Genomic DNA, 24,702 nt, shown 5'->3' with positions numbered 1-24,702 from the left:
CGCTTCGAAATTCAAAGTCGTCTTCAAGGCAATAAACGCTATGATCCCTTCATTTTTTCGAATATCGAAAATTTTAAAGCATTCCGCAGTTCGAAATTCGAAGACGATTCGTAAAATAAACAAAATTACTTGGAATTTCAAATTTTATGTTTTTCGCATTTTTTTAGCAAAGGCTAACCCCTTATGAAAATTTTCAATTTTTGACGCGAAAAAATTTTTCGAGTTGAGTATACAATATTGAAGATTATAGCAAAAGAATCGGTTTAGTTCAACTCCTATGCATTTTCTTCAAAAAACAAGCCCAAAATCGCATAATTATTGTACGAAAAATGTTTTTTTTTTCGCTTCGAAATTCAAAGTCGTCTTCAAGGCAATAAACGCTATAATCCCTTCATTTTTTCGAATATCGAAAATTTTAAAGCATTCCGCAGTTCGAAATTCGAAGACGATTCGTAAAATAAACAAAATTACTTGGAATTTCACATTTTATGTTTTTCGCATTTTTTTAGCAAAGGCTAACCCCTTATGAAAATTTTCAATTTTTGACGCGAAAAAATTTTTCGAGTTGAGTATACAATATTGAAGATTATGACAAAAGAATCGGTTTAGTTCAACTCCTATGCATTTTCTTCAAAAAACAAGCCCAAAATCGCATAATTAATGTACGAAAAATGTTTTTTTTTCGCTTCGAAATTCAAAGTCGTCTTCAAGGCAATAAACGCTATAATCCCTTCATTTTTTCGAATATCGAACATTTTAAAGCATTCCGCAGTTCGAAATTCGAAGACGATTCGTAAAATAAACAAAATTACTTGGAATTTCACATTTTATGTTTTTCGCATTTTTTTAGCAAAGGCTAACCTCTTACGAAAATTTTCAATTTTTGACGCGAAAAAATTTTTCGAGTTGAGTATACAATATTGAAGATTATGACAAAAGAATCGGTTTAGTTCAACTCCTATGCATTTTCTTCAAAAAACAAGCCCAAAATCGCATAATTAATGTACGAAAAATGTTTTTTTTTCGCTTCGAAATTCAAAGTCGTCTTCAAGGCAATAAACGCTATAATCCCTTCATTTTTTCGAATATCGAAAATTTTAAAGCATTCCGCAGTTCGAAATTAGAAGACGATTCGTAAAATAAACAAAATTACTTGGAATTTCACATTTTATGTTTTTCGCATTTTTTTAGCAAAATTGACAATTTTCCTTATGAAAATTGTCAATTTTTGACGCGAAAAAATTTTTCGAGTTGAGTATACAATATTGAAGATTATGACAAAAGAATCGGTTTAGTTCAACTCCTATGCATTTTCTTCAAAAAACAAGCCCAAAATTGCATAATTAATGTACGAAAAATGTTTTTTTTTTCGCTTCGAAATTCAAAGTCGTCTTCAAGGCAATAAACGCTATAATCCCTTCATTTTTTCGAATATCGAAAATTTTAAAGCATTCCGCAGTTCGAAATTCGAAGACGATTCGTAAAATAAACAAAATTACTTGGAATTTCACATTTTATGTTTTTCGCATTTTTTTAGCAAATGCTAACCCCTTATGAAAATTTTCAATTTTTGAAGCGAAAAAATTTTTCGAGTTGAGTATACAATATTGAAGATTATGACAAAAGAATCGGTTTAGTTCAACTCCTATGCATTTTCTTCAAAAAACAAGCCCAAAATCGCATAATTAATGTACGAAAAATGTTTTTTTTCGCTTCGAAATTCAAAGTCGTCTTCAAGGCAATAAACGCTATAATCCCTTAATTTTTTCGAATATCGAAAATTGTAAAGCATTCCGCAGTTCGAAATTCGAAGACGATTCGTAAAATAAACAAAATTACTTGGAATTTCACATTTTATGTTTTTCGCATTTTTTTAGCAAAGGCTAACCCCTTATGAAAATTTTCAATTTTTGACGCGAAAAAATTTTTCGAGTTGAGTATACAATATTGAAGAATATGACAAAAGAATCGGTTTAGTTCAACTCCTATGCATTTTCTTCAAAAAACAAGCCCAAAATCGCATAATTAATGTACGAAAAATGTTTTTTTTTCGCTTCGAAATTCAAAGTCGTCTTCAAGGCAATAAACGCTATAATCCCTTCATTTTTTCGAATATCGAAAATTTTAAAGCATTCCGCAGTTCGAAATTAGAAGACGATTCGTAAAATAAACAAAATTACTTGGAATTTCACATTTTATGTTTTTCGCATTTTTTTAGCAAAGGCTAACCCCTTATGAAAATTTTCAATTTTTGACGCGAAAAAATTTTTCGAGTTGAGTATACAATATTGAAGATTATAACAAAAGAATCGGTTTAGTTCAACTCCTATGCATTTTCTTCAAAAAACAAGCCCAAAATTGCATAATTAATGTACGAAAAATGTTTTTTTTTCGCTTCGAAATTCAAAGTCGTCTTCAAGGCAATAAACGCTATAATCCCTTCATTTTTTCGAATATCGAAAATTTTAAAGCATTCCGCAGTTCGAAATTCGAAGACGATTCGTAAAATAAACAAAATTACTTGAAATTTCACATTTTATGTTTTTCGCATTTTTTTAGCAAAGGCTAACCCCTTATGAAAATTTTCAATTTTTGACGCGAAAAAATTTTTCGAGTTGAGTATACAATATTGAAGAATATGACAAAAGAATCGGTTTAGTTCAACTCCTATGCATTTTCTTCAAAAAACAAGCCCAAAATCGCATAATTAATGTACGAAAAATGTTTTTTTTTCGCTTCGAAATTCAAAGTCGTCTTCAAGGCAATAAACGCTATGATCCCTTCATTTTTTCGAATATCGAAAATTTTAAAGCATTCCGCAGTTCGAAATTCGAAGACGATTCGTAAAATAAACAAAATTACTTGGAATTTCACATTTTATGTTTTTCGCATATTTTTAGCAAAGGCTAACCCCCTATGAAAATTTTCAATTTTTGACGCGAAAAAATTTTTCGAGTTGAGTATACAATATTGAAGATTATGACAAAAGAATCGGTTTAGTTCAACTCCTATGCATTTTCTTCAAAAAACAAGCCCAAAATCGCATAATTGATGTACGAAAAAATTTTTTTTTCGCTTCGAAATTCAAAGTCGTCTTCAAGGCAATAAACGCTATGATCCCTTCATTTTTTCGAATATCGAAAATTTTAAAGCATTCCGCAGTTCGAAATTCGAAGACGATTCGTAAAATAAACAAAATTACTTGGAATTTCACATTTTATGTTTTTCGCATTTTTTTAGCAAAGGCTAACCCCTTATGAAAATTTTCAATTTTTGACGCGAAAAAATTTTTCGAGTTGAGTGTACAAACAAGCCCAAAATCGCATAATTAATGTACGAAAAATGTTTTTTTTTCGCTTCGAAATTCAAAGTCGTCTTCAAGGCAATAAACGCTATAATCCCTTCATTTTTTCGAATATCGAAAATTTTAAAGCATTCCGCAGTTCGAAATTCGAAGACGATTCGTAAAATAAACAAAATTACTTGGAATTTCACATTTTATGTTTTTCGCATTTTTTTAGCAAAGGCTAACCCCTTATGAAAATTTTCAATTTTTGACGCGAAAAAATTTTTCGAGTTGAGTATACAATATTGAAGATTATAACAAAAGAATCGGTTTAGTTCAACTCCTATGCATTTTCTTCAAAAAACAAGCCCAAAATCGCATAATTAATGTACGAAAAATGTTTTTTTTTCGCTTCGAAATTCAAAGTCGTCTTCAAGGCAATAAACGCTATAATCCCTTCATTTTTTCGAATATCGAAAATTTTAAAGCATTCCGCAGTTCGAAATTCGAAGACGATTCGTAAAATAAACAAAATTACTTGGAATTTCCCATTTTATGTTTTTCGCATTTTTTTAGCAAAGGCTAACCCCTTATGAAAATTTTCAATTTTTGACGCGAAAAAATTTTTCGAGTTGAGTATACAATATTGAAGATTATGACAAAAGAATCGGTTTAGTTCAACTCCTATGCATTTTCTTCAAAAAACAAGCCCAAAATCGCATAATTAATGTACGAAAAATGTTTTTTTTCGCTTCGAAATTCAAAGTCGTCTTCAAGGCAATAAACGCTATAATCCCTTAATTTTTTCGAATATCGAAAATTTTAAAGCATTCCGCAGTTCGAAATTCGAAGACGATTCGTAAAATAAACAAAATTACTTGGAATTTCACATTTTATGTTTTTCGCATTTTTTTAGCAAAGGCTAACCCCTTATGAAAATTTTCAATTTTTGACGCGAAAAAATTTTTCGAGTTGAGTATACAATATTGAAGATTATAACAAAAGAATCGGTTTAGTTCAACTTCTATGCATTTTCTTCAAAAAACAAGCCCAAAATCGCATAATTAATGTACGAAAAATGTTTTTTTTTTCGCTTCGAAATTCAAAGTCGTCTTCAAGGCAATAAACGCTATAATCCCTTCATTTTTTCGAATATCGAAAATTTTAAAGCATTCCGCAGTTCGAAATTCGAAGACGATTCGTAAAATAAACAAAATTACTTGGAATTTCCCATTTTATGTTTTTCGCATTTTTTTAGCAAAGGCTAACCCCTTATGAAAATTTTCAATTTTTGACGCGAAAAAATTTTTCGAGTTGAGTATACAATATTGAAGATTATGACAAAAGAATCGGTTTAGTTCAACTCCTATGCATTTTCTTCAAAAAAAAAGCCCAAAATCGCATAATTAATGTACGAAAAATGTTTTTTTTTCGCTTCGAAATTCAAAGTCGTCTTCAAGGCAATAAACCCTATAATCCCTTCATTTTTTCGAATATCGAAAATTTTAAAGCATTCCGCAGTTCGAAATTCGAAGACGATTCGTAAAATAAACAAAATTACTTGGAATTTCACATTTTATGTTTTTTGCATTTTTTTAGCAAAGGCTAACCCCTTATGAAAATTTTCAATTTTTGACGCGAAAAGATTTGTCGAGTGGAGTATACAATATTCAAGATTATAACAAAAGAATCGGTTTAGTTCAACTCCTATGCATTTGCTTCAAAAAACAAGCCCAAAATCGCATAATTGATGTACGAAAAATGTTTTTTTTTCGCTTCGAAATTCAAAGTCGTCTTCAAGGCAATAAACGCTATAATCCCTTCATTTTTTCGAATATCGAACATTTTAAAGCATTCCGCAGTTCGAAATTCGAAGACGATTCGTAAAATAAACAAAATTACTTGGAATTTCACATTTTATGTTTTTCGCATTTTTTTAGCAATTATGAAATTTTTAAATTTTTGACGCGAAGAAATTTTTCGAGTTGAGTATACAATATTGACGATTATGACAGAAGAATCGGTTTAGTTCAACTCCTATGCATTTTCTTAAAAAAACAAGCCCAAAATCGCATAATTGATGTACGAAAAATGTTTTTGGCAATAAACGCTATAATCCCTTAATTTTTTCGAATATCGAAAATTGTAAAGCATTCCGCAGTTCGAAATTCGAAGACGATTCGTAAAATAAACAAAATTACTTGGAATTTCACATTTTATGTTTTTCGCATTTTTTTAGCAAAGGCTAACCCCTTATGAAAATTTTCAATTTTTGACGCGAAAAAATTTTTCGAGTTGAGTATACAATATTGAAGATTATGACAAAAGGATCGGTTTAGTTCAACTCCTATGCATTTTCTTCAAAAAACAAGCCCAAAATCGCATAATTGATGCACGAAATTTTTTTTTTTTTTTTGGCTTCGAAATTCAAAGTCGTCTTCAAGGCAATAAACGCTATAATCCCTTCATTTTTTCGAATATCGAAAATTTTAAAGCATTCCGCAGTTCGAAATTCGAAGACGATTCGTAAAATAAACAAAATTACTTGGAATTTCACATTTTATGTTTTTCGCATTTTTTTAGCAAAGGCAAAGAATCGGTTTAGTTCAACTCCTATGCATTTTCTTCAAAAAACAAGCCCAAAATCGCATAATTGATGTACGAAAAAATTTTTTTTTCGCTTCGAAATTCAATGTCGTCTTCAAGGCAATAAGCGCTATGATCCCTTCAATTTTTCGAATATCGAAAATTTTAAAGCATTCCGCAGTTCGAAATTCGAAGACGATTCGTAAAATAAACAAAACTACTTGGAATTTCACATTTTATGTTTTTCGCATTTTTTTAGCAAAGGCTAACCCCTTATGAAAATTTTAAATTTTTGACGCGAAAAAATTTTTCGAGTTGAGTATACAATATTGAAAATTATGACAAAAGAATCGGTTTAGTTCAACTCCTATGCATTTTCTTAAAAAACAAGCCCAAAATCGCATAATTAATGTACGAAAAATGTTTTTTTTCGCTTCGAAATTCAAAGTCGTCTTCAAGGCAATAAACGCTATAATCCCTTCATTTTTTCGAATATCGAAAATTTTCGAAGACGATTCGTAAAATAAACAAAATTACTTGGAATTTCACATTTTATGTTTTTCGCATTTTTTTAGCAAAGGCAAAGAATCGGTTTAGTTCAACTCCTATGCATTTTCTTCAAAAAACAAGCCCAAAATCGCATAATTAATGTACGAAAAATGTTTTTTTTTTCGCTTCGAAATTCAAAGTCGTCTTCAAGGCAATAAACGCTATGATCCCTTCATTTTTTCGAATATCGAAAATTTTAAAGCATTCCGCAGTTCGAAATTCGAAGACGATTCGTAAAATAAACAAAATTACTTGGAATTTCACATTTTATGTTTTTCGCATTTTTTTAGCAAAGGCTAACCCCTTATGAAAATTTTCGATTTTTGACGCGAAAAAATTTTTCGAGTTGAGTACACAATATTGAAGAATATGACAAAAGAATCGGTTTAGTTCAACTCCTATGCATTTTCTTCAAAAAACAAGCCCAAAATCGCATAATTGATGCACGAAAAATTTTTTTTTTTTTCGCTTCGAAATTCAAAGTCGTCTTCAAGGCAATAAACGCTATGATCCCTTCATTTTTTCGAATATCGAAAATTTTAAAGCATTCCGCAGTTCGAAATTCGAAGACGATTCGTAAAATAAACAAAATTACTTGGAATTTCACATTTTATGTTTTTCGCATATTTTTAGCAAAGGCATATTTTTTATGAAAATTTTAAATTTTTGACGCGAAAAAATTTTTCGAGTTGAGTATACAATATTGAAGATTATGACAAAAGAATCGGTTTAGTTCAACTCCTATGCATTTTCTTCAAAAAAAACAAGCCCAAAATCGCATAATTGAAGTACGAAAAAATTTTTTTTCGCTTCGAAATTCAAAGTCGTCTTCAAGGCAATAAGCGCTATGATCCCTTCAATTTTTCGAATATCGAAAATTTTAAAGCATTCCGCAGTTCGAAATTCGAAGACGATTCGTAAAATAAACAAAATTACTTGGAATTTCACATTTTATGTTTTTCGCATTTTTTTAGCAAAGGCAAAGAATCGGTTTAGTTCAACTCCTATGCATTTTCTTCAAAAAACAAGCCAAAAATCGCATAATTAATGTACGAAAAATGTTTTTTTTTTCGCTTCGAAATTCAAAGTCGTCTTCAAGGCAATAAACGCTATGATCCCTTCATTTTTTCGAATATCGAAAATTTTAAAGCATTCCGCAGTTCGAAATTCGAAGAGGATTCGTAAAATAAACAAAATTACTTGGAATTTCACATTTTATGTTTTTCGCATTTTTTTAGCAAAGGCAAAGAATCGGTTTAGTTCAACTCCTATGCATTTTCTTCAAAAACAAGCCAAAAATCGCATAATTAATGTACGAAAAGAGTTTTTTTTTTCGCTTCGAAATTCAAAGTCGTCTTCAAGGCAATAAACGCTATAATCCCTTCATTTTTTCGAATATCGAAAATTTTAAAGCATTCCGCAGTTCGAAATTCGAAGACGATTCGTAAAATAAACAAAATTACTTGGAATTTCACATTTTATGTTTTTCGCATTTTTTTAGCAAAGGCTAACCCCTTATGAAAATTTTCAATTTTTGACGCGAAAAAATTTTTCGAGTTGAGTATACAATATTAAAGATTATGACAAAAGAATCGGTTTAGTTCAACTCCTATGCATTTTCTTCAAAAAACAAGCCCAAAATCGCATAATTGATGTACGAAAAATGTTTTTTTTCGCTTCGAAATTCAAAGTCGTCTTCAAGGCAATAAACGCTATAATCCCTTCATTTTTTCGAATATCGAAAATTTTAAAGCATTCCGCAGTTCGAAATTCGAAGACGATTCGTAAAATAAACAAAATTACTTGAAATTTCACATTTTATGTTTTTCGCATTTTTTTAGCAAAGGCTAACCCCTTATGAAAATTTTAAATTTTTGACGCGAAAAGATTTTTCGAGTTGAGTATACAATATTGAAGATTATGACAAAAGAATCGGTTTAGTTCAACTCCTATGCATTTTCTTCAAAAAACAAGCCCAAAATCGCATAATTGATGTACGAAAAATGTTTTTTTTTTCGCTTCGAAATTCAAAGTCGTTTTCAAGGCAATAAACGCTATAATCCCTTCATTTTTTCGAATATCGAAAATTTTAAAGCATTCCGCAGTTCGAAATTCGAAGACGATTCGTAAAATAAACAAAATTACTTGGAATTTCACATTTTATGTTTTTCGCATTTTTTTTAGCAAAGGCTAACCCCTTATGAAAATTTTCAATTTTTGACGCGAAAAAAATTTTCTAGTTGAGTATACAATATTGAAGATTATGACAAAAGAATCGGTTTAGTTCAACTCCTATGCATTTTCTTAAAAAAACAAGCCCAAAATCGCATAATTGATGTACGAAAAAATTTTTTTTTTCGCTTCGAAATTCAAAGTCGTCTTCAAGGCAATAAACGCTGTAACCCCTTCATTTTTTCGAATATCGAAAATTTTAAAGCATTCCGCAGTTCGAAATTCGAAGACGATTCGTAAAATAAACAAAATTACTTGGAATTTCACATTTTATGTTTTTCGCATTTTTTTAGCAAAGGCTAACCCCTTATGAAAATTTTCAATTTTTGACGCGAAAAAATTTTTCGAGTTGAGTATACAATATTGAAGATTATGACAAAAGAATCGGTTTAGTTCAACTCCTATGCATTTTCTTCAAAAAACAAGCCCCAAATCGCATAATTGATGTACGAAAAAAATTTTTTTTCGCTTCGAAATTCAAAGTCGTCTTCAAGGCAATAAACGCTGTAACCCCTTCATTTTTTCGAATATCGAAAATTTTAAAGCATTCCGCAGTTCGAAATTCGAAGACGATTCGTAAAATAAACAAAATTACTTGGAATTTCACATTTTATGTTTTTCGCATTTTTTTTAGCAAAGGCTAACCCCTTATGAAAATTTTCAATTTTTGACGCGAAAAAAATTTTCTAGTTGAGTATACAATATTGAAGATTATGACAAAAGAATCGGTTTAGTTCAACTCCTATGCATTTTCTTAAAAAAACAAGCCCAAAATCGCATAATTAATGCACGAAAAATGTTTTTTTTTCGCTTCGAAATTCAAAGTCGTCTTCAAGGCAATAAACGCTGTAACCCCTTCATTTTTTCGAATATCGAAAATTTTAAAGCATTCCGCAGTTCGAAATTCGAAGACGATTCGTAAAATAAACAAAATTACTTGGAATTTCACATTTTATGTTTTTCGCATTTTTTTTAGCAAAGGCTAACCCCTTATGAAAATTGTCAATTTTTGACGCGAAAAAATTTTTCGAGTTGAGTATACAATATTGAAGATTATGACAAAAGAATCGGTTTAGTTCAACTCCTATGCATTTTCTTAAAAAAACAAGCCCAAAATCGCATAATTGATGTACGAAAAAAAATTTTTTTTTTGCTTCGAAATTCAAAGTCGTCTTCAAGGCAATAAACGCTATAATCCCTTCATTTTTTCGAATATCAAAATTTTAAAGCATTCCGCGGTTCGAAATTCGAAGACGATTCGTAAAATAAACAAAATTACTTGGAATTTCACATATTATGTTTTTCGCATTTTTTAAGCAAAGGCTAACCCCTTATGAAATTTTTAAATTTTTGACGCGAAAAAATTTTTCGAGTTGAGTATACAATATTGAAGATTATGACAAAAGAATCGGTTTAGTTCAACTCCTATGCATTTTCTTAAAAAAACAAGCCCAAAATCGCATAATTGATGTACGAAAAATGTTTTTATTTTCGCTTCGAAATTCAAAGTCGTTTTCAAGGCAATAAACGCTATAATCCCTTAATTTTTTCGAATATCGAAAATTTTAAAGCATTCCGCAGTTCGAAATTCGAAGACGATTCGTAAAATAAACAAAATTACTTGGAATTTCACATTTTATGTTTTTCGCATTTTTTTAGCAAAGGCTACCCCCTTATGAAAATTTTCAATTTTTGACGCGAAAAAATTTTTCGAGTTGAGTATACAATATTGAAGATTATGACAAAAGAATCGGTTTAGTTCAACTTCTATGCATTTTCTTAAAAAAACAAGCCCAAAATCGCAAAATTGATGTACGAAATTTTTTTTTTTAGCTTTGAAATTCAAAGTCGTCTTTAAGGCAATAAACGCTATAATCCCTTCATTTTTTCGAATATCGAAAATTTTAAAGCATTCCGCAGTTCGAAATTCGAAGACGATTCGTAAAATAAACAAAATTACTTGGAATTTCACATTTTATGTTTTTCGCATTTTTTTAGCAAAGGCTAACCCCTTATGAAAATTTTCAATTTTTGACGCGAAAAAATTTTTCGAGTTGAGTATACAATATTGAAGATTATGACAAAAGAATCGGTTTAGTTCAACTCCTATGCATTTTCTTCAAAAAACAAGCCCCAAATCGCATAATTGATGTACGAAAAAAATTTTTTTTCGCTTCGAAATTCAAAGTCGTCTTCAAGGCAATAAACGCTATAATCCCTTCATTTTTTCGAATATCGAAAATTTTAAAGCATTCAGCAGTTCGAAATTCGAAGACGATTCGTAAAATAAACAAAATTACTTGAAATTTCACATTTTATGTTTTTCGCATTTTTTTAGCAAAGGCTAACCCCTTATGAAAATTGTCAATTTTTGACGCGAAAAAATTTTTCGAGTTGAGTATACAATATTGAAGATTATGACAAAAGAATCGGTTTAGTTCAACTCCTATGCATTTTCTTAAAAAAACAAGCCCAAAATCGCATAATTCATGTACGAAAAAATTTTTTTTGGCTTCGAAATTCAAATTCGTCTTCAAGGCAATAAACGCTATAATCCCTTAATTTTTTCGAATATCGAAAATTTTAAAGCATTCCGCTGTTCGAAATTCGAAGACGATTCGTAAAATAAACAAAATTACTTGGAATTTCACATATTATGTTTTTCGCATTTTTTAAGCAAAGGCTAACCCCTTATGAAAATTTTCAATTTTTGACGCGAAAAAAATTTTCTAGTTGAGTATACAATATTGAAGATTATGACAAAAGAATCGGTTTAGTTCAACTCCTATGCATTTTCTTAAAAAAACAAGCCCAAAATCGCATAATTGATGTACGAAAAAATTTTTTTTTTCGCTTCGAAATTCAAAGTCGTCTTCAAGGCAATAAACGCTGTAACCCCTTCATTTTTTCGAATATCGAAAATTTTAAAGCATTCCGCAGTTCGAAATTCGAAGACGATTCGTAAAATAAACAAAATTACTTGGAATTTCACATTTTATGTTTTTCGCATTTTTTTTAGCAAAGGCTAACCCCTTATGAAAATTGTCAATTTTTGACGCGAAAAAATTTTTCGAGTTGAGTATACAATATTGAAGATTATGACAAAAGAATCGGTTTAGTTCAACTCCTATGCATTTTCTTAAAAAAACAAGCCCAAAATCGCATAATTGATGTACGAAAAAAAATTTTTTTTTTGCTTCGAAATTCAAAGTCGTCTTCAAGGCAATAAACGCTATAATCCCTTCATTTTTTCGAATATCAAAATTTTAAAGCATTCCGCAGTTCGAAATTCGAAGACGATTCGTAAAATAAACAAAATTACTTGGAAATTCACATTTTATGTTTTTCGCATTTTTTTTAGCAAAGGCTACCCCCTTATGAAATTTTTAAATTTTTGACGCGAAAAAATTTTTCGAGTTGAGTATACAATATTGAAGATTATGACAAAAGAATCGGTTTAGTTCAACTCCTATGCATTTTCTTAAAAAAACAAGCCCAAAATCGCATAATTGATGTACGAAAAATGTTTTTATTTTCGCTTCGAAATTCAAAGTCGTTTTCAAGGCAATAAACGCTATAATCCCTTAATTTTTTCGAATATCGAAAATTTTAAAGCATTCCGCAGTTCGAAATTCGAAGACGATTCGTAAAATAAACAAAATTACTTGGAATTTCACATTTTATGTTTTTCGCATTTTTTTAGCAAAGGCTACCCCTTTATGAAAATTTTAAATTTTTGACGCGAAAAAATTTTTCGAGTTGAGTATACAATATTGAAGATTATGACAAAAGAATCGGTTTAGTTCAACTTCTATGCATTTTCTTAAAAAAACAAGCCCAAAATCGCAAAATTGATGTACGAAATTTTTTTTTTTCGCTTTGAAATTCAAAGTCGTCTTCAAGGCAATAAACGCTATAATCCCTTAATTTTTTCGAATATCGAAAATTTTAAAGCATTCCGCAGTTCGAAATTCGAAGACGATTCGTAAAATAAACAAAATTACTTAGAATTTTACATTTTATGTTTTTCGCATTTTTTTAGCAAAGGCTAACCCCTTATGAAAATTTTCAATTTTTGACGCGAAAAAATTTTTCGAGTTGAGTATACAATATTGAAGATTATAACAAAATAATCGGTTTAGTTCAACTCCTATGCATTTTCTTCAAAAAACAAGCCCAAAATCGCATAATTGATGTACGAAATATGTTTTTTTTTTCGCTTCGAAATTCAAAGTCGTCTTCAAGGCAATAAACGCTATGATCCCTTCATTTTTCGAATATCGAAAATTTTAAAGCATTCCGCAGTTCGAAATTCGAAGACGATTCGTAAAATAAACAAAATTACTTGGAATTTCACATTTTATGTTTTTCGCATATTTTTAGCAAAGGCTAACCCCTTATGAAAATTTTCAATTTTTGACGCGAAAAAATTTTTCGAGTTGAGTATACAATATTGAAGATTATGACAAAAGAATCGGTTTAAGTCAACTCCTATGCATTTTCTTCAAAAAACAAGCCCAAAATCGCATAATTGATGTACGAAAAAATTTTTTTTTTTCGCTTCGAAATTCAAAGTCGTCTTCAAGGCAATAAACGCTATAATCCCTTCATTTTTTCGAATATCGAAAATTTTAAAGCATTCCGCAGTTCGAAATTCGAAGACGATTCGTAAAATAAACAAAATTACTTGGAATTTCACATTTTATGTTTTTCGCATTTTTTTAGCAAAGGCTAACCCCTTATGAAAATTTTCAATTTTTGACGCGAAAAAATTTTTCGAGTTGAGTATACAATATTGAAGATTATGACAAAAGAATCGGTTTAGTTCAACTCCTATGCATTTTCTTCAAAAAACAAGCCCAAAATCGCATAATTAATGTACGAAAAATGTTTTTTTTCGCTTCGAAATTCAATGTCGTCTTCAAGGCAATAAACGCTATAATCCCTTCATTTTTTCGAATATCGAAAATTTTAAAGCATTCCGCAGTTCGAAATTCGAAGACGATTCGTAAAATAAACAAAATTACTTGGAATTTCACATTTTATGTTTTTCGCATTTTTTTAGCAAAGGCTAACCCCTTATGAAAATTTTCAATTTTTGACGCGAAAAAATTTTTCGAGTTGAGTATACAATATTGAAGAATATGACAAAAGAATCGGTTTAGTTCAACTCCTATGCATTTTCTTCAAAAAACAAGCCCAAAATCGCATAATTAATGTACGAAAAATGTTTTTTTTTTCGCTTCGAAATTCAAAGTCGTCTTCAAGGCAATAAACGCTATAATCCCTTCATTTTTTCGAATATCGAAAATTTTAAAGCATTCCGCAGTTCGAAATTAGAAGACGATTCGTAAAATAAACAAAATTACTTGGAATTTCACATTTTATGTTTTTCGCATTTTTTTAGCAAAGGCTAACCCCTTATGAAAATTTTCAATTTTTGACGCGAAAAAATTTTTCGAGTTGAGTATACAATATTGAAGATTATAACAAAAGAATCGGTTTAGTTCAACTCCTATGCATTTTCTTCAAAAAACAAGCCCAAAATTGCATAATTAATGTACGAAAAATGTTTTTTTTTCGCTTCGAAATTCAAAGTCGTCTTCAAGGCAATAAACGCTATAATCCCTTCATTTTTTCGAATATCGAAAATTTTAAAGCATTCCGCAGTTCGAAATTCGAAGACGATTCGTAAAATAAACAAAATTACTTGGAATTTCACATTTTATGTTTTTCGCATTTTTTTAGCAAAGGCTAACCCCTTATGAAAATTTTCAATTTTTGACGCGAAAATATTTTTCGAGTTGAGTATACAATATTGAAGATTATAACAAAAGAATCGGTTTAGTTCAACTCCTATGCATTTTCTTCAAAAAACAAGCCCAAAATCGCATAATTAATGTACGAAAAATGTTTTTTTTTCGCTTCGAAATTCAAAGTCGTCTTCAAGGCAATAAACGCTATAATCCCTTCATTTTTTCGAATATCGAAAATTTTAAAGCATTCCACAGTTCGAAATTCGAAGACGATTCGTAAAATAAACAAAATTACTTGGAATTTCACATTTTATGTTTTTCGCATATTTTTAGCAAAGGCTAACCCCTTATGAAAATTTTCAATTTTTGACGGGAAAAAATTTTTCGAGTTGAGTATACAATATTGAAGATTATGACAAAAGAATCGGTTTAGTTCAACTCCTATGCATTTTCTTCAAAAAAACAAGCCCAAAATCGCATAATTAATGTACGAAAAATGTTTTTTTTTCGCTTCGAAATTCAAAGCCGTCTTCAAGGCAATAAACGCTATAATCCCTTCATTTTTTCTAATATCGAAAATTTTAAAGCATTCCGCAGTTCGAAATTCGAAGACGATTCGTAAAATAAACAAAATTACTTGGAATTTCACATTTTATGTTTTTCGCATATTTTTAGCAAAGGCTAACCCCTTATGAAAATTTTCAATTTTTGACGCGAAAAAATTTTTCGAGTTGAGTATACAATATTGAAGATTATGACAAAAGAATCGGTTTAAGTCAACTCCTATGCATTTTCTTCAAAAAACAAGCCCAAAATCGCATAATTGATGTACGAAAAATTTTTTTTTTTCGCTTCGAAATTCAAAGTCGTCTTCAAGGCAATAAACGCTATGATCCCTTCATTTTTTCGAATATCGAAAATTTTAAAGCATTCCGCAGTTCGAAATTCGAAGACGATTCGTAAAATAAACAATATTACTTGGAATTTCACATTTTATGTTTTTCGCATTTTTTTAGCAAAGGCTAACCCCTTATGAAAATGTTCAATTTTTGGCGCGAAAAAATTTTTCGAGTTGAGTATACAATATTGAAGATTATGACAAAAGAATCGGTTTAGTTCAACTCCTATGCATTTTCTTAAAAAAACAAGCCCAAAATCGCATAATTGATGTACGAAATATGTTTTTTTTTTCGCTTCGAAATTCAAAGTCGTCTTCAAGGCAATAAACGCTATAATCCCTTCATTTTTTCGAATATCGAAAATTTTAAAGCATTCCGCAGTTCGAAATTCGAAGACGATTCGTAAAATAAACAAAATTACTTGGAATTTCACATTTTATGTTTTTCGCATATTTTTAGCAAAGGCTAACCCCTTATGAAAATTTTCAATTTTTGACGGGAAAAAATTTTTCGAGTTGAGTATACAATATTGAAGATTATGACAAAAGGATCGGTTTAGTTCAACTCCTATGCATTTTCTTAAAAAAACAAGCCCAAAATCGCATAATTGATGTACGAAATATGTTTTTTTTTTCGCTTCGAAATTCAAAGTCGTCTTCAAGGCAATAAACGCTATGATCCCATCATTTTTTCGAATATCGAAAATTTTAAAGCATTCCGCAGTTCGAAATTCGAAGACGATTCGTAAAATAAACAAAATATGAGTATACAATATTGAAGATTATGACAAAAGAATCGGTTTAGTTCAACTCCTATGCATTTTCTTCAAAAAACAAGCCCAAAATCGCATAATTGATGTACGAAAATTTTTTTTTTTTTCGCTTCGAAATTCAAAGTCGTCTTCAAGGCAATAAACGCTATGATCCCTTCATTTTTTCAAATATCGAAAATTTTAAAGCATTCCGCAGTTCGAAATTCGAAGACGATTCGTAAAATAAACAAAACTACTTGGAATTTCACATTTTATGTTTTTCGCATTTTTTTAGCAAAGGCTAACCCCTTATGAAAATTTTCAATTTTTGACGCGAAAAAATTTTTCGAGTTGAGTATACAATATTGAAGATTATAACAAAAGAATCGGTTTAGTTCAACTCCTATGCATTTTCTTCAAAAAACAAGCCCAAAATCGCATAATTAATGTACGAAAAATGTTTTTTTTTCGCTTCGAAATTCAAAGTCGTCTTCAAGGCAATAAACGCTATAATCCCTTCATTTTTTCGAATATCGAAAATTTTAAAGCATTCTGCAGTTCGAAATTCGAAGACGATTCGTAAAATAAACAAAATTACTTGGAATTTTACATTTTATGTTTTTCGCATTTTTTTAGCAAAGGCTAACCCCTTATGAAAATTTTCAATTTTAGACGCGAAAAAATTTTTCGAGTTGAGTATACAATTTTGAAGATTATAACAAAATAATCGGTTTAGTTCAACTCCTATGCATTTTCTTCAAAAAACAAGCCCAAAATCGCATAATTGATGTACGAAATATGTTTTTTTTTTCGCTTCGAAATTCAAAGTCGTCTTCAAGGCAATAAACGCTATGATCCCTTCATTTTTCGAATATCGAAAATTTTAAAGCATTCCGCAGTTCGAAATTCGAAGACGATTCGTAAAATAAACAAAATTACTTGGAATTTCACATTTTATGTTTTTCGCATTTTTTTTAGCAAAGGCTAACCCCTTATGAAAATTTTCAATTTTTGACGCGAAAAAATTTTTCGAGTTGAGTATACAATATTGAAGATTATGACAAAAGAATCGGTTTAAGTCAACTCCTATGCATTTTCTTCAAAAAACAAGCCCAAAATCGCATAATTGATGTACGAAAAAATTTTTTTTTTCGCTTCGAAATTCAAAGTCGTCTTCAAGGCAATAAACGCTATAATCCCTTCATTTTTTCGAATATCGAAAATTTTAAAGCATTCCGCAGTTCGAAATTCGAAGACGATTCGTAAAATAAACAAAATTACTTGGAATTTCACATTTTATGTTTTTCGCATTTTTTTAGCAAAGGCTAACCCCTTATGAAAATTTTCAATTTTTGACGCGAAAAAATTTTTCGAGTTGAGTATACAATATTGAAGATTATGACAAAAGAATCGGTTTAGTTCAACTCCTATGCATTTTCTTCAAAAAACAAGCCCAAAATCGCATAATTAATGTACGAAAAATGTTTTTTTTTGCTTCGAAATTCAAAGTCGTCTTCAAGGCAATAAACGCTATAATCCCTTCATTTTTTCGAATATCGAAAATTTTAAAGCATTCCGCAGTTCGAAATTCGAAGACCCCTTATGAAAATTTTCAATTTTTGACGGGAAAAAATTTTTCGAGTTGAGTATACAATATTGAAGATTATGACAAAAGAATCGGTTTAGTTCAACTCCTATGCATTTTCTTCAAAAAACAAGCCCAAAATCGCATAATTAATGTACGAAAAATGTTTTTTTTTTCGCTTCGAAATTCAAAGTCGTCTTCAAGGCAATAAACGCTATAATCCCTTCATTTTTTCGAATATCGAAAATTTTAAAGCATTCCGCAATTCGAAATTCGAAGACGATTCGTAAAATAAACAAAATTACTTGGAATTTTACATTTTATGTTTTTCGCATTTTTTTAGCAAAGGCTAACCCCTTATGAAAATTTTCAATTTTTGACGCGAAAAAATTTTTCGAGTTGAGTATACAATATTGAAGATTATAACAAAAGAATCGGTTTAGTTCAACTCCTATGCATTTTCTTCAAAAAACAAGCCCAAAATCGCATAATTAATGTACGAAAAATGTTTTTTTTTCGCTTCGAAATTCAAAGTCTTCTTCAAGGCAATAAACGCTATGATCCCATCATTTTTTCGAATATCGAAAATTTTAAAGCATTCCGCAGTTCGAAATTCGAAGACGATTCGTAAAATAAACAAAATATGAGTATACAATATTGAAGATTATGACAAAAGAATCGGTTTAGTTCAACTCCTATGCATTTTCTTCAAAAAACAAGCCCAAAATCGCATAATTGATGTACGAAAAATTTTTTTTTTCGCTTCGAAATTCAAAGTCGTCTTCAAGGCAATAAACGCTATGATCCCTTCATTTTTTCGAATATCGAAAATTTTAAAGCATTCCGCAGTTCGAAATTCGAAGACGATTCGTAAAATAAACAAAATTACTTGGAATTTCACATTTTATGTTTTTCGCATATTTTTAGCAAAGGCTAACCCCTTATGAAAATTTTCAATTTTTGACGGGAAAAAATTTTTCGAGTTGAGTATACAATATTGAAGATTATGACTGTACGAGAGTTTCTGAGTGAAACGATTTCATTTAAGGTATTTTCATAAAAGTTTATTCACAGAATACTACACATATCTTTAAACAACTGTTCTTATTATTTTTATAACAACAAGAGGTTATTTAGTAATTTTAACATTAAAAAAAAAGACGAATGACAAGACACAAATTAATGTTTCGCTGTAGCGATCTGCTTTGCTTGAGGCTTAGTTGACAACAACTCTCTCTTGTATAAATGTAAGTTACAGGGTTTTGTTAAGTGAGAGCAAAGTTAATGTTACTTAAAAATACTGTAAGAAAGAGACAATTATATTAAGGCAAGTATCAGTGATGAGATTAAAGTTATAAAATAAAAAACGCTAAAATAGGTTTAAAGTAAAAAAGCCAATACATTCTCCCCCACTAAGAACATTAGTTCTTAAACCGTACTTCAAGTATTTCTTTCTTCCAAAGCATTTAAAGTGACTGATGATGCATCGTTGGATGGGAGAAAACAAATTTTTGCAATTGGACGCTTTATGAATTTTCCATTGCAATACAAGGTCACAACTCGACAGTGCCCGTCAGAGCCAGGATGTATTTCTTCTACTCGAGCCAATGGCCAATGTCCTGGGGTACTGCGTTCATGAAGTAGCAGTACAATATCACCGATTTGGGCCTCTCGTTTTAGGCAATTCCATTTTGGTCTTGACTGCAATCGGCAAAGATACTCTTGGGACCAGCGTTGCCAAAAATGTTGCTTAAGTTTCTCAATCTGTTTCCAATGTGTTAGCCGATTGATGTTTGAGTCTAGCAAGTCGTCTTCTGGTATACAAGTTGTAGGCTCGCCAACTAAGAAATGGGCCGGTGTCAAAACGCTGAAGTCTGAGGGATCAGTTGAGAGCGGGCAAAGAGGCCTGGAATTTAAACAGCTTTCGACTTGGCACAATAGGGTTGAAAGTTCCTCGTATGTGAGAGTCCGGTCTTTCATAATACGACGAAGATGATGCTTCGTAGACTTCACACCCGCTTCCCATAGACCACCAAAATGAGGGGAAGCAGGAGGTATAAAATGCCATTGGGTACCACTGTTGTTGAGGCCTTCTACCAAATGTTCAGGTAATGAAGCTTTGGATCTATGGTACAAAATCTGTAGTTCTTTGGACGCTCCGATGAATGTTGTGCCACAATCCGAGTACAAATCAGTACAAGGTCCTCGGCGAGAAGTGAACCTCTTAAATGCAGCCAGAAAATCATCAGTGGTTAAGCTAGAAACAACCTCAAGATGAACAGCTTTGGTACACATGCAAACGAATAAGCATATGTACCCTTTGGTTGTGGTGCTTCGCCTGAGTGTATTTTGCTTCATATTTATAGGGCCAGCATAGTCTAGACCACTATGTTTGAAGGGCCTTGCAGGATTGAGTCGCACTTGTGGTAGATTTCCCATGATTTGAGTAGCGGCTTTAGCAGAATATTTGAAACAAGTCACGCAGTTTCGCTTCACAGATTTTGCTAAGTTCCGTGCTGAAAGGATCCAGTAGTGAGTCATGACGTATGATTGCATCAGCTGCACTCCACCATGTAATGTTTTAGAATGAGCTTCTGCAAATATAAGGTAGGAAATAGGATCAGTTTTTGTTAATAAAATAGGGTGTTTTTTCCCAAACGATAAATCTGCGTGCTTAATTCTTCCTCCAACTCGAAGAACGCCTTCATCATCCAAGAATGGTTGCAGTTTTAGTACTCGGCTGTTGCATGCTAAAGGAAGTTTGTTTTGAAGGCAAGTTATGTCATCTTTGAAGGAAATGCGTTGGCAAATCTTGACTAACCGCAATCTTGAACTTTTCAATTCTGTTGTCTGGAGACAACCAATCAGTTTATGATGTTTTTGAATGGAATCTTTTGAGATAGACGCTTTCAAATTGTTGTAAAATCGAAGAATATACGCAGTTACCCGTTGCAGTCTGTTGAATGATGAGTATTTTGAAAAGTAGTCCGGATAATCCGACGTCTTCAGCTTGGTGGCTGTACTCGTGGTGAATGAATAGATGATTGGTTTACTCGCAGCCGGATGCACGGTATTTCTGAGCTTACAAACAGGCCAGGCTGTTGAGTCTTCATGTAGCCAGTGTGGCCCATGCCACCAAATGGTATGAGTTTTTAAATCCTCTGGTAATAAGCCTCTGGTTGCGCAGTCTGCTGGATTGTCAGATGAAGATACATATCGCCACTCAGAAATATTTGTCAAGCGTTGTATTTGAGAAACCCGATTTGCCTCATATACTGGGAGCTGAGAAGATTGTGTTTTGATCCAGTTCAGCACCGTGGTACTATCCGACCACAACATCACATTATCTACTTTGAGCCCAATGCATGATTTTACCCTGGTGACCAACCTTGCACACAAAACAGCGGCACACAACTCAAGTTTTGGTATGGTTTGTACTTTCAGAGGGGCTACTTTTGTTTTTGATTGTATTAGACTTACGTGTACTTTTCCATCTTCCTTCACAACTCTTATGTAGACAACTGCGGCAAAAGCTAGCTTGGACGCGTCACAGAATGCATGAAGATCAGTAGAGGATGTCGATTTGCTTTTAAACCATCTAGGCAGCGATAACTTCTCAATGTCCTTTAATGCAGTTCGATATTTAGACCACTCATTGTGCAAATTCGCTGGCAAAGGATCTGTCCAATCCAAACCTTCTCGCCATAGAGTTTGAAACATGATTTTCGCCATTATGGTTGTAGGGGCCAACCAGCCAAGTGGATCAAATAATCTTGCAGAATCTGAAAGTACAACACTTTTCGTAATTTTATCAGAAAAAGTATAATTGACTTTAAAATAAAAATTGTCACTTTTGGGGTCCCAAGATAAGCCCAAGGCTTTAACCATTTCATGATTTTGAAGCGGGAAGCTATTGGCTGTAGTCTGAAACTCGGAAGGAATCGTACTTAATAGTTCGGTAGAATTTGAGCTCCACTTCCTAAGGGTAAAACCAGATTTCGCCAACAAGAGGACAAGCTCATGCGCCAATTTAATTGCTTCCGTAACGCTGTCACATCCAGATATAACATCGTCCACGTATGTATCCGATTCTATCACTTTACACGCTAAAGGAAATTCTGATCTGCCATCTTCTGCTATTTGTTTCAAAACTCTTATTGCCAAAAACGGAGCGGAGGTCGTACCATAAGTTACTGTTTTCAATTTGTAAATATTCAGGTCATTGGTGTTGGGGTCACGCCATAGAATACACTGGTACAGCTGATGGTCGTTGCATACATTTATCTGCCTAAACATTTTTTCCAAGTCGGCTGTAAACGAAATTTTAAAACGTCGCCATCGAATGATAATAGTGGGCAGGTCGTTTTGCAGTGGGGGTCCACTAGCGAGTTCATCATTCAGAGATGGCTGTGGTGGAACTCTGCTGCTACCATCGAAAACGACTCTTAATTTAGTAGTGGTACTGCTTTCGCGCAAAACACCATGGTGAGGCAAGAAGTATATATTCGGTGGTAAATCTTGAGGATATCGTCCCACCTTTTCCATATGGCCCAAATGTTCGTACTCAGACATAAAGGCTTTGTAAGCTGTCGCAAATTGAGGTCGATATTTAAAAGAAGATTCAAGCTGTTTCAGTCTTTTTAGGGCAACATAGTCTGTATTTTGGAATATCGGAGCAGTCTCACCTTTTAACAAACTTCTAAATGGCAAGTGAACTTCATATCGGCCCTCACTCGTTCGAATATATGTTGTTGCAAAATATGATTCACAAGCTTCTTCCTCTAGCGATAAATTTTTTGTTTCTGCCAACTCTTCTTGTTCCCAGAATAAACGCAGCTGATTCTCGAGATTGCAGCTATTTACATTCAGGGTCGTTTTTGGGTATGGTTTGCCTATAGGGCCTGAAACTAGCCACCCGAACACACTTTCCTGCAATAAGACACTGTTTGGAAACTTTATACAATTTTGTTTTAAGATCTCACCATAAACATCACTTCCCAACAAAACATCTATCTTAGATGGCATGTAAAAAGTTGGATCGGATAACTGATATGAATTCAAATCCGGCAGATCACATTTTCTCACATCTATTGGTTTATAATTTGTTATTTTAGGCAAAATAAAAGCACTCACGGTTAAATTGTAATTCTTATTATAATTGGACACCAGCTTCAGCTCGACCATATGTTTGATTGATGTTTTAGATGTTGCTCCAATTCCATCTATCGTTGTTTTTTCAATTCTCTTTTGATTCAAATTTAATAGTTGACATAACTCTCTGTTTACAAATGAGGCTTGAGAGCCGGGATCAACCAATGCTTTAGCATAGCAAACACCGTGGGGGTGTTTAATGAGAATCTTAGCTGTAGCTAGCAGAACTTGGGACTGTTGATTCGCTGCAAGCGATGATAGGTGCGAGTTGATATGTGATGTTGGTTGTGTATGGCTTAATGCTGTAGCATTCATATTTTCTACTGCAGTAGACAGCGCGGTTGTTGTTTGATCTTGAACGATGTCTGTTGCGTAAGCAGCGTGAAGAATGGTGTGGTGAGTTTGATGGCAGAGTTGGCAGCGAGCTGCAATTTTACATTGCCTAAAGTAATGACCTGGGTTCAGGCAGTTCGTACAAACGTTGTTTTGAGATACGATTGATTTCTTTTCTGTTGGCGACAGCGATAAGAACTTGAAGCATTTGTATAGTGGGTGACGACGTTGGCAGCATACACAGGTGCTCGTACTTACGGCTGCGTTATGCATGTGCAGAGATCGTTTAAATGGTTTTTGTTGTGGACAGCGACTAACAGAGATCTGCCTTTCTGGTCGGTTATTTGATTCCTCTACAGACTCCAATGTTCTAAATGTAGTTTCCAAAAACTTGAACAAATCGTTCATTACAGGAAGTTCAGTGCTACTAATGGATTGTTCCCATTCTTTACGGGTCTGTTTGTCCATTTTCTGTGTCATAAGATATATAAGGATCGGATCCCATGTATCAATGTCTATATCGAGCGACCTTAACAGTGATAGAGACGATCGTGTTGAATCAAGCAGTTCTTTTATACTAGAAAACGAACCATTAGACTGTGGAATTGAAAATAACTTGTTTAAGATTTGTTCAATAAGTTTTCTTTTGTTTTGGTATCTTGATTTAAGTGCTTCCCATGCAGCAATGTAGTTTCTATCAGAAGCTGGGTATTGGTTTATAATATCTAAAGGGGAATCTTTACAAGACCCTTTTAAATAAAAATACTTTTGTATATCAGTCAATGAGTGGTTGTTGTGTACCAACGAAGTGAACATGTCGCAGTAGGGTATCCACTCGAGGTACTCTCCTGTGAAGGTTGGTAATTCAATTTTTGGAAGTTTGGCACATGATGATGTTGATGAGTTACTATAGTTGTTGTTGGAAGATATGAAGGTACTTGCCATATGATGATGCGACATTGTAGGCTCTTCGGCTAGATCTAATAGTTTTGATTTAAACGTAATGTAGGTATCAAAGAAAACTTCATAGAAGTCATTTGCTAGATATGGCACATCTTTTTCATTAATGGTGTTTTCCAATGCCAAAGCACAAATTTGCTCATGATCTTCCTTAAAACTTTTATAAATTGTTTCGACTTCTTCTAGAACGCATTTCATATAGCCCTTTGTTATTTCTTTTTCGGGTTTATTGTTGAAACGTTTTGCTAACCTTTGCAAATGGCTGTGTGATTTGTGTTGAACTGCTATTATCGACGATAAATTCTCCATTTTCTAGATGCGATGAATAGGGCAAAAGGTAATTGGAATAAATTGTTAATTATTTTAGCGGATTAAAGATGAACCTGTAAGCTCAGAAAATACCATGCAAAGGTGTATGAAGTTGGGAAAATTTTTAAATTCCAGATATAAAAACACTGATTTAGTTGTAACCACGTAGATGGAGTATATTACACAACTTTGTGTTGGCTTTAATTATTTTTTTTTGATTGTTGTAGCGGGAAAGTCGTCCCGGGTTTCGGCACCAATTTAATGTACGAGAGTTTCTGAGTGAAACGATTTCATTTAAGGTATTT

At 32.1% G+C, this 24,702-nt stretch overlaps 2 protein-coding genes across 2 annotated transcripts; both read right to left on the bottom strand.

Moving 5' to 3' along the window:
- Positions 1-19,084: 19,084 nt before the first annotated feature.
- LOC131997465 (uncharacterized) lies at positions 19,085-20,083 on the bottom strand. The gene has a single exon (XM_059368386.1). It carries the CDS (start codon positions 20,081-20,083, stop codon positions 19,085-19,087), a length of 999 nt encoding a protein of 332 aa, XP_059224369.1.
- On the bottom strand, positions 19,986-24,397 carry LOC131997449 (uncharacterized). Its single transcript, XM_059368385.1, has 2 exons — positions 21,125-24,397; positions 19,986-20,238 (listed from the first exon to the last, which is right to left on the bottom strand). The coding sequence occupies exons 1-2, from the start codon at positions 24,395-24,397 to the stop codon at positions 20,200-20,202; spliced, it is 3,312 nt and encodes a 1,103-aa protein (XP_059224368.1). The 3' UTR covers positions 19,986-20,199.
- Between the last annotated feature and the right edge of the window lie 305 nt (positions 24,398-24,702).

Source organism: Stomoxys calcitrans, chromosome 1 (genome assembly GCF_963082655.1).
Source record: "Stomoxys calcitrans chromosome 1, idStoCalc2.1, whole genome shotgun sequence".
Taxonomy (NCBI): domain Eukaryota; kingdom Metazoa; phylum Arthropoda; class Insecta; order Diptera; family Muscidae; genus Stomoxys; species Stomoxys calcitrans.
Note: the sequence above shows the minus strand (reverse complement) of the source record. Positions and strands in the feature narration are given on the sequence as shown.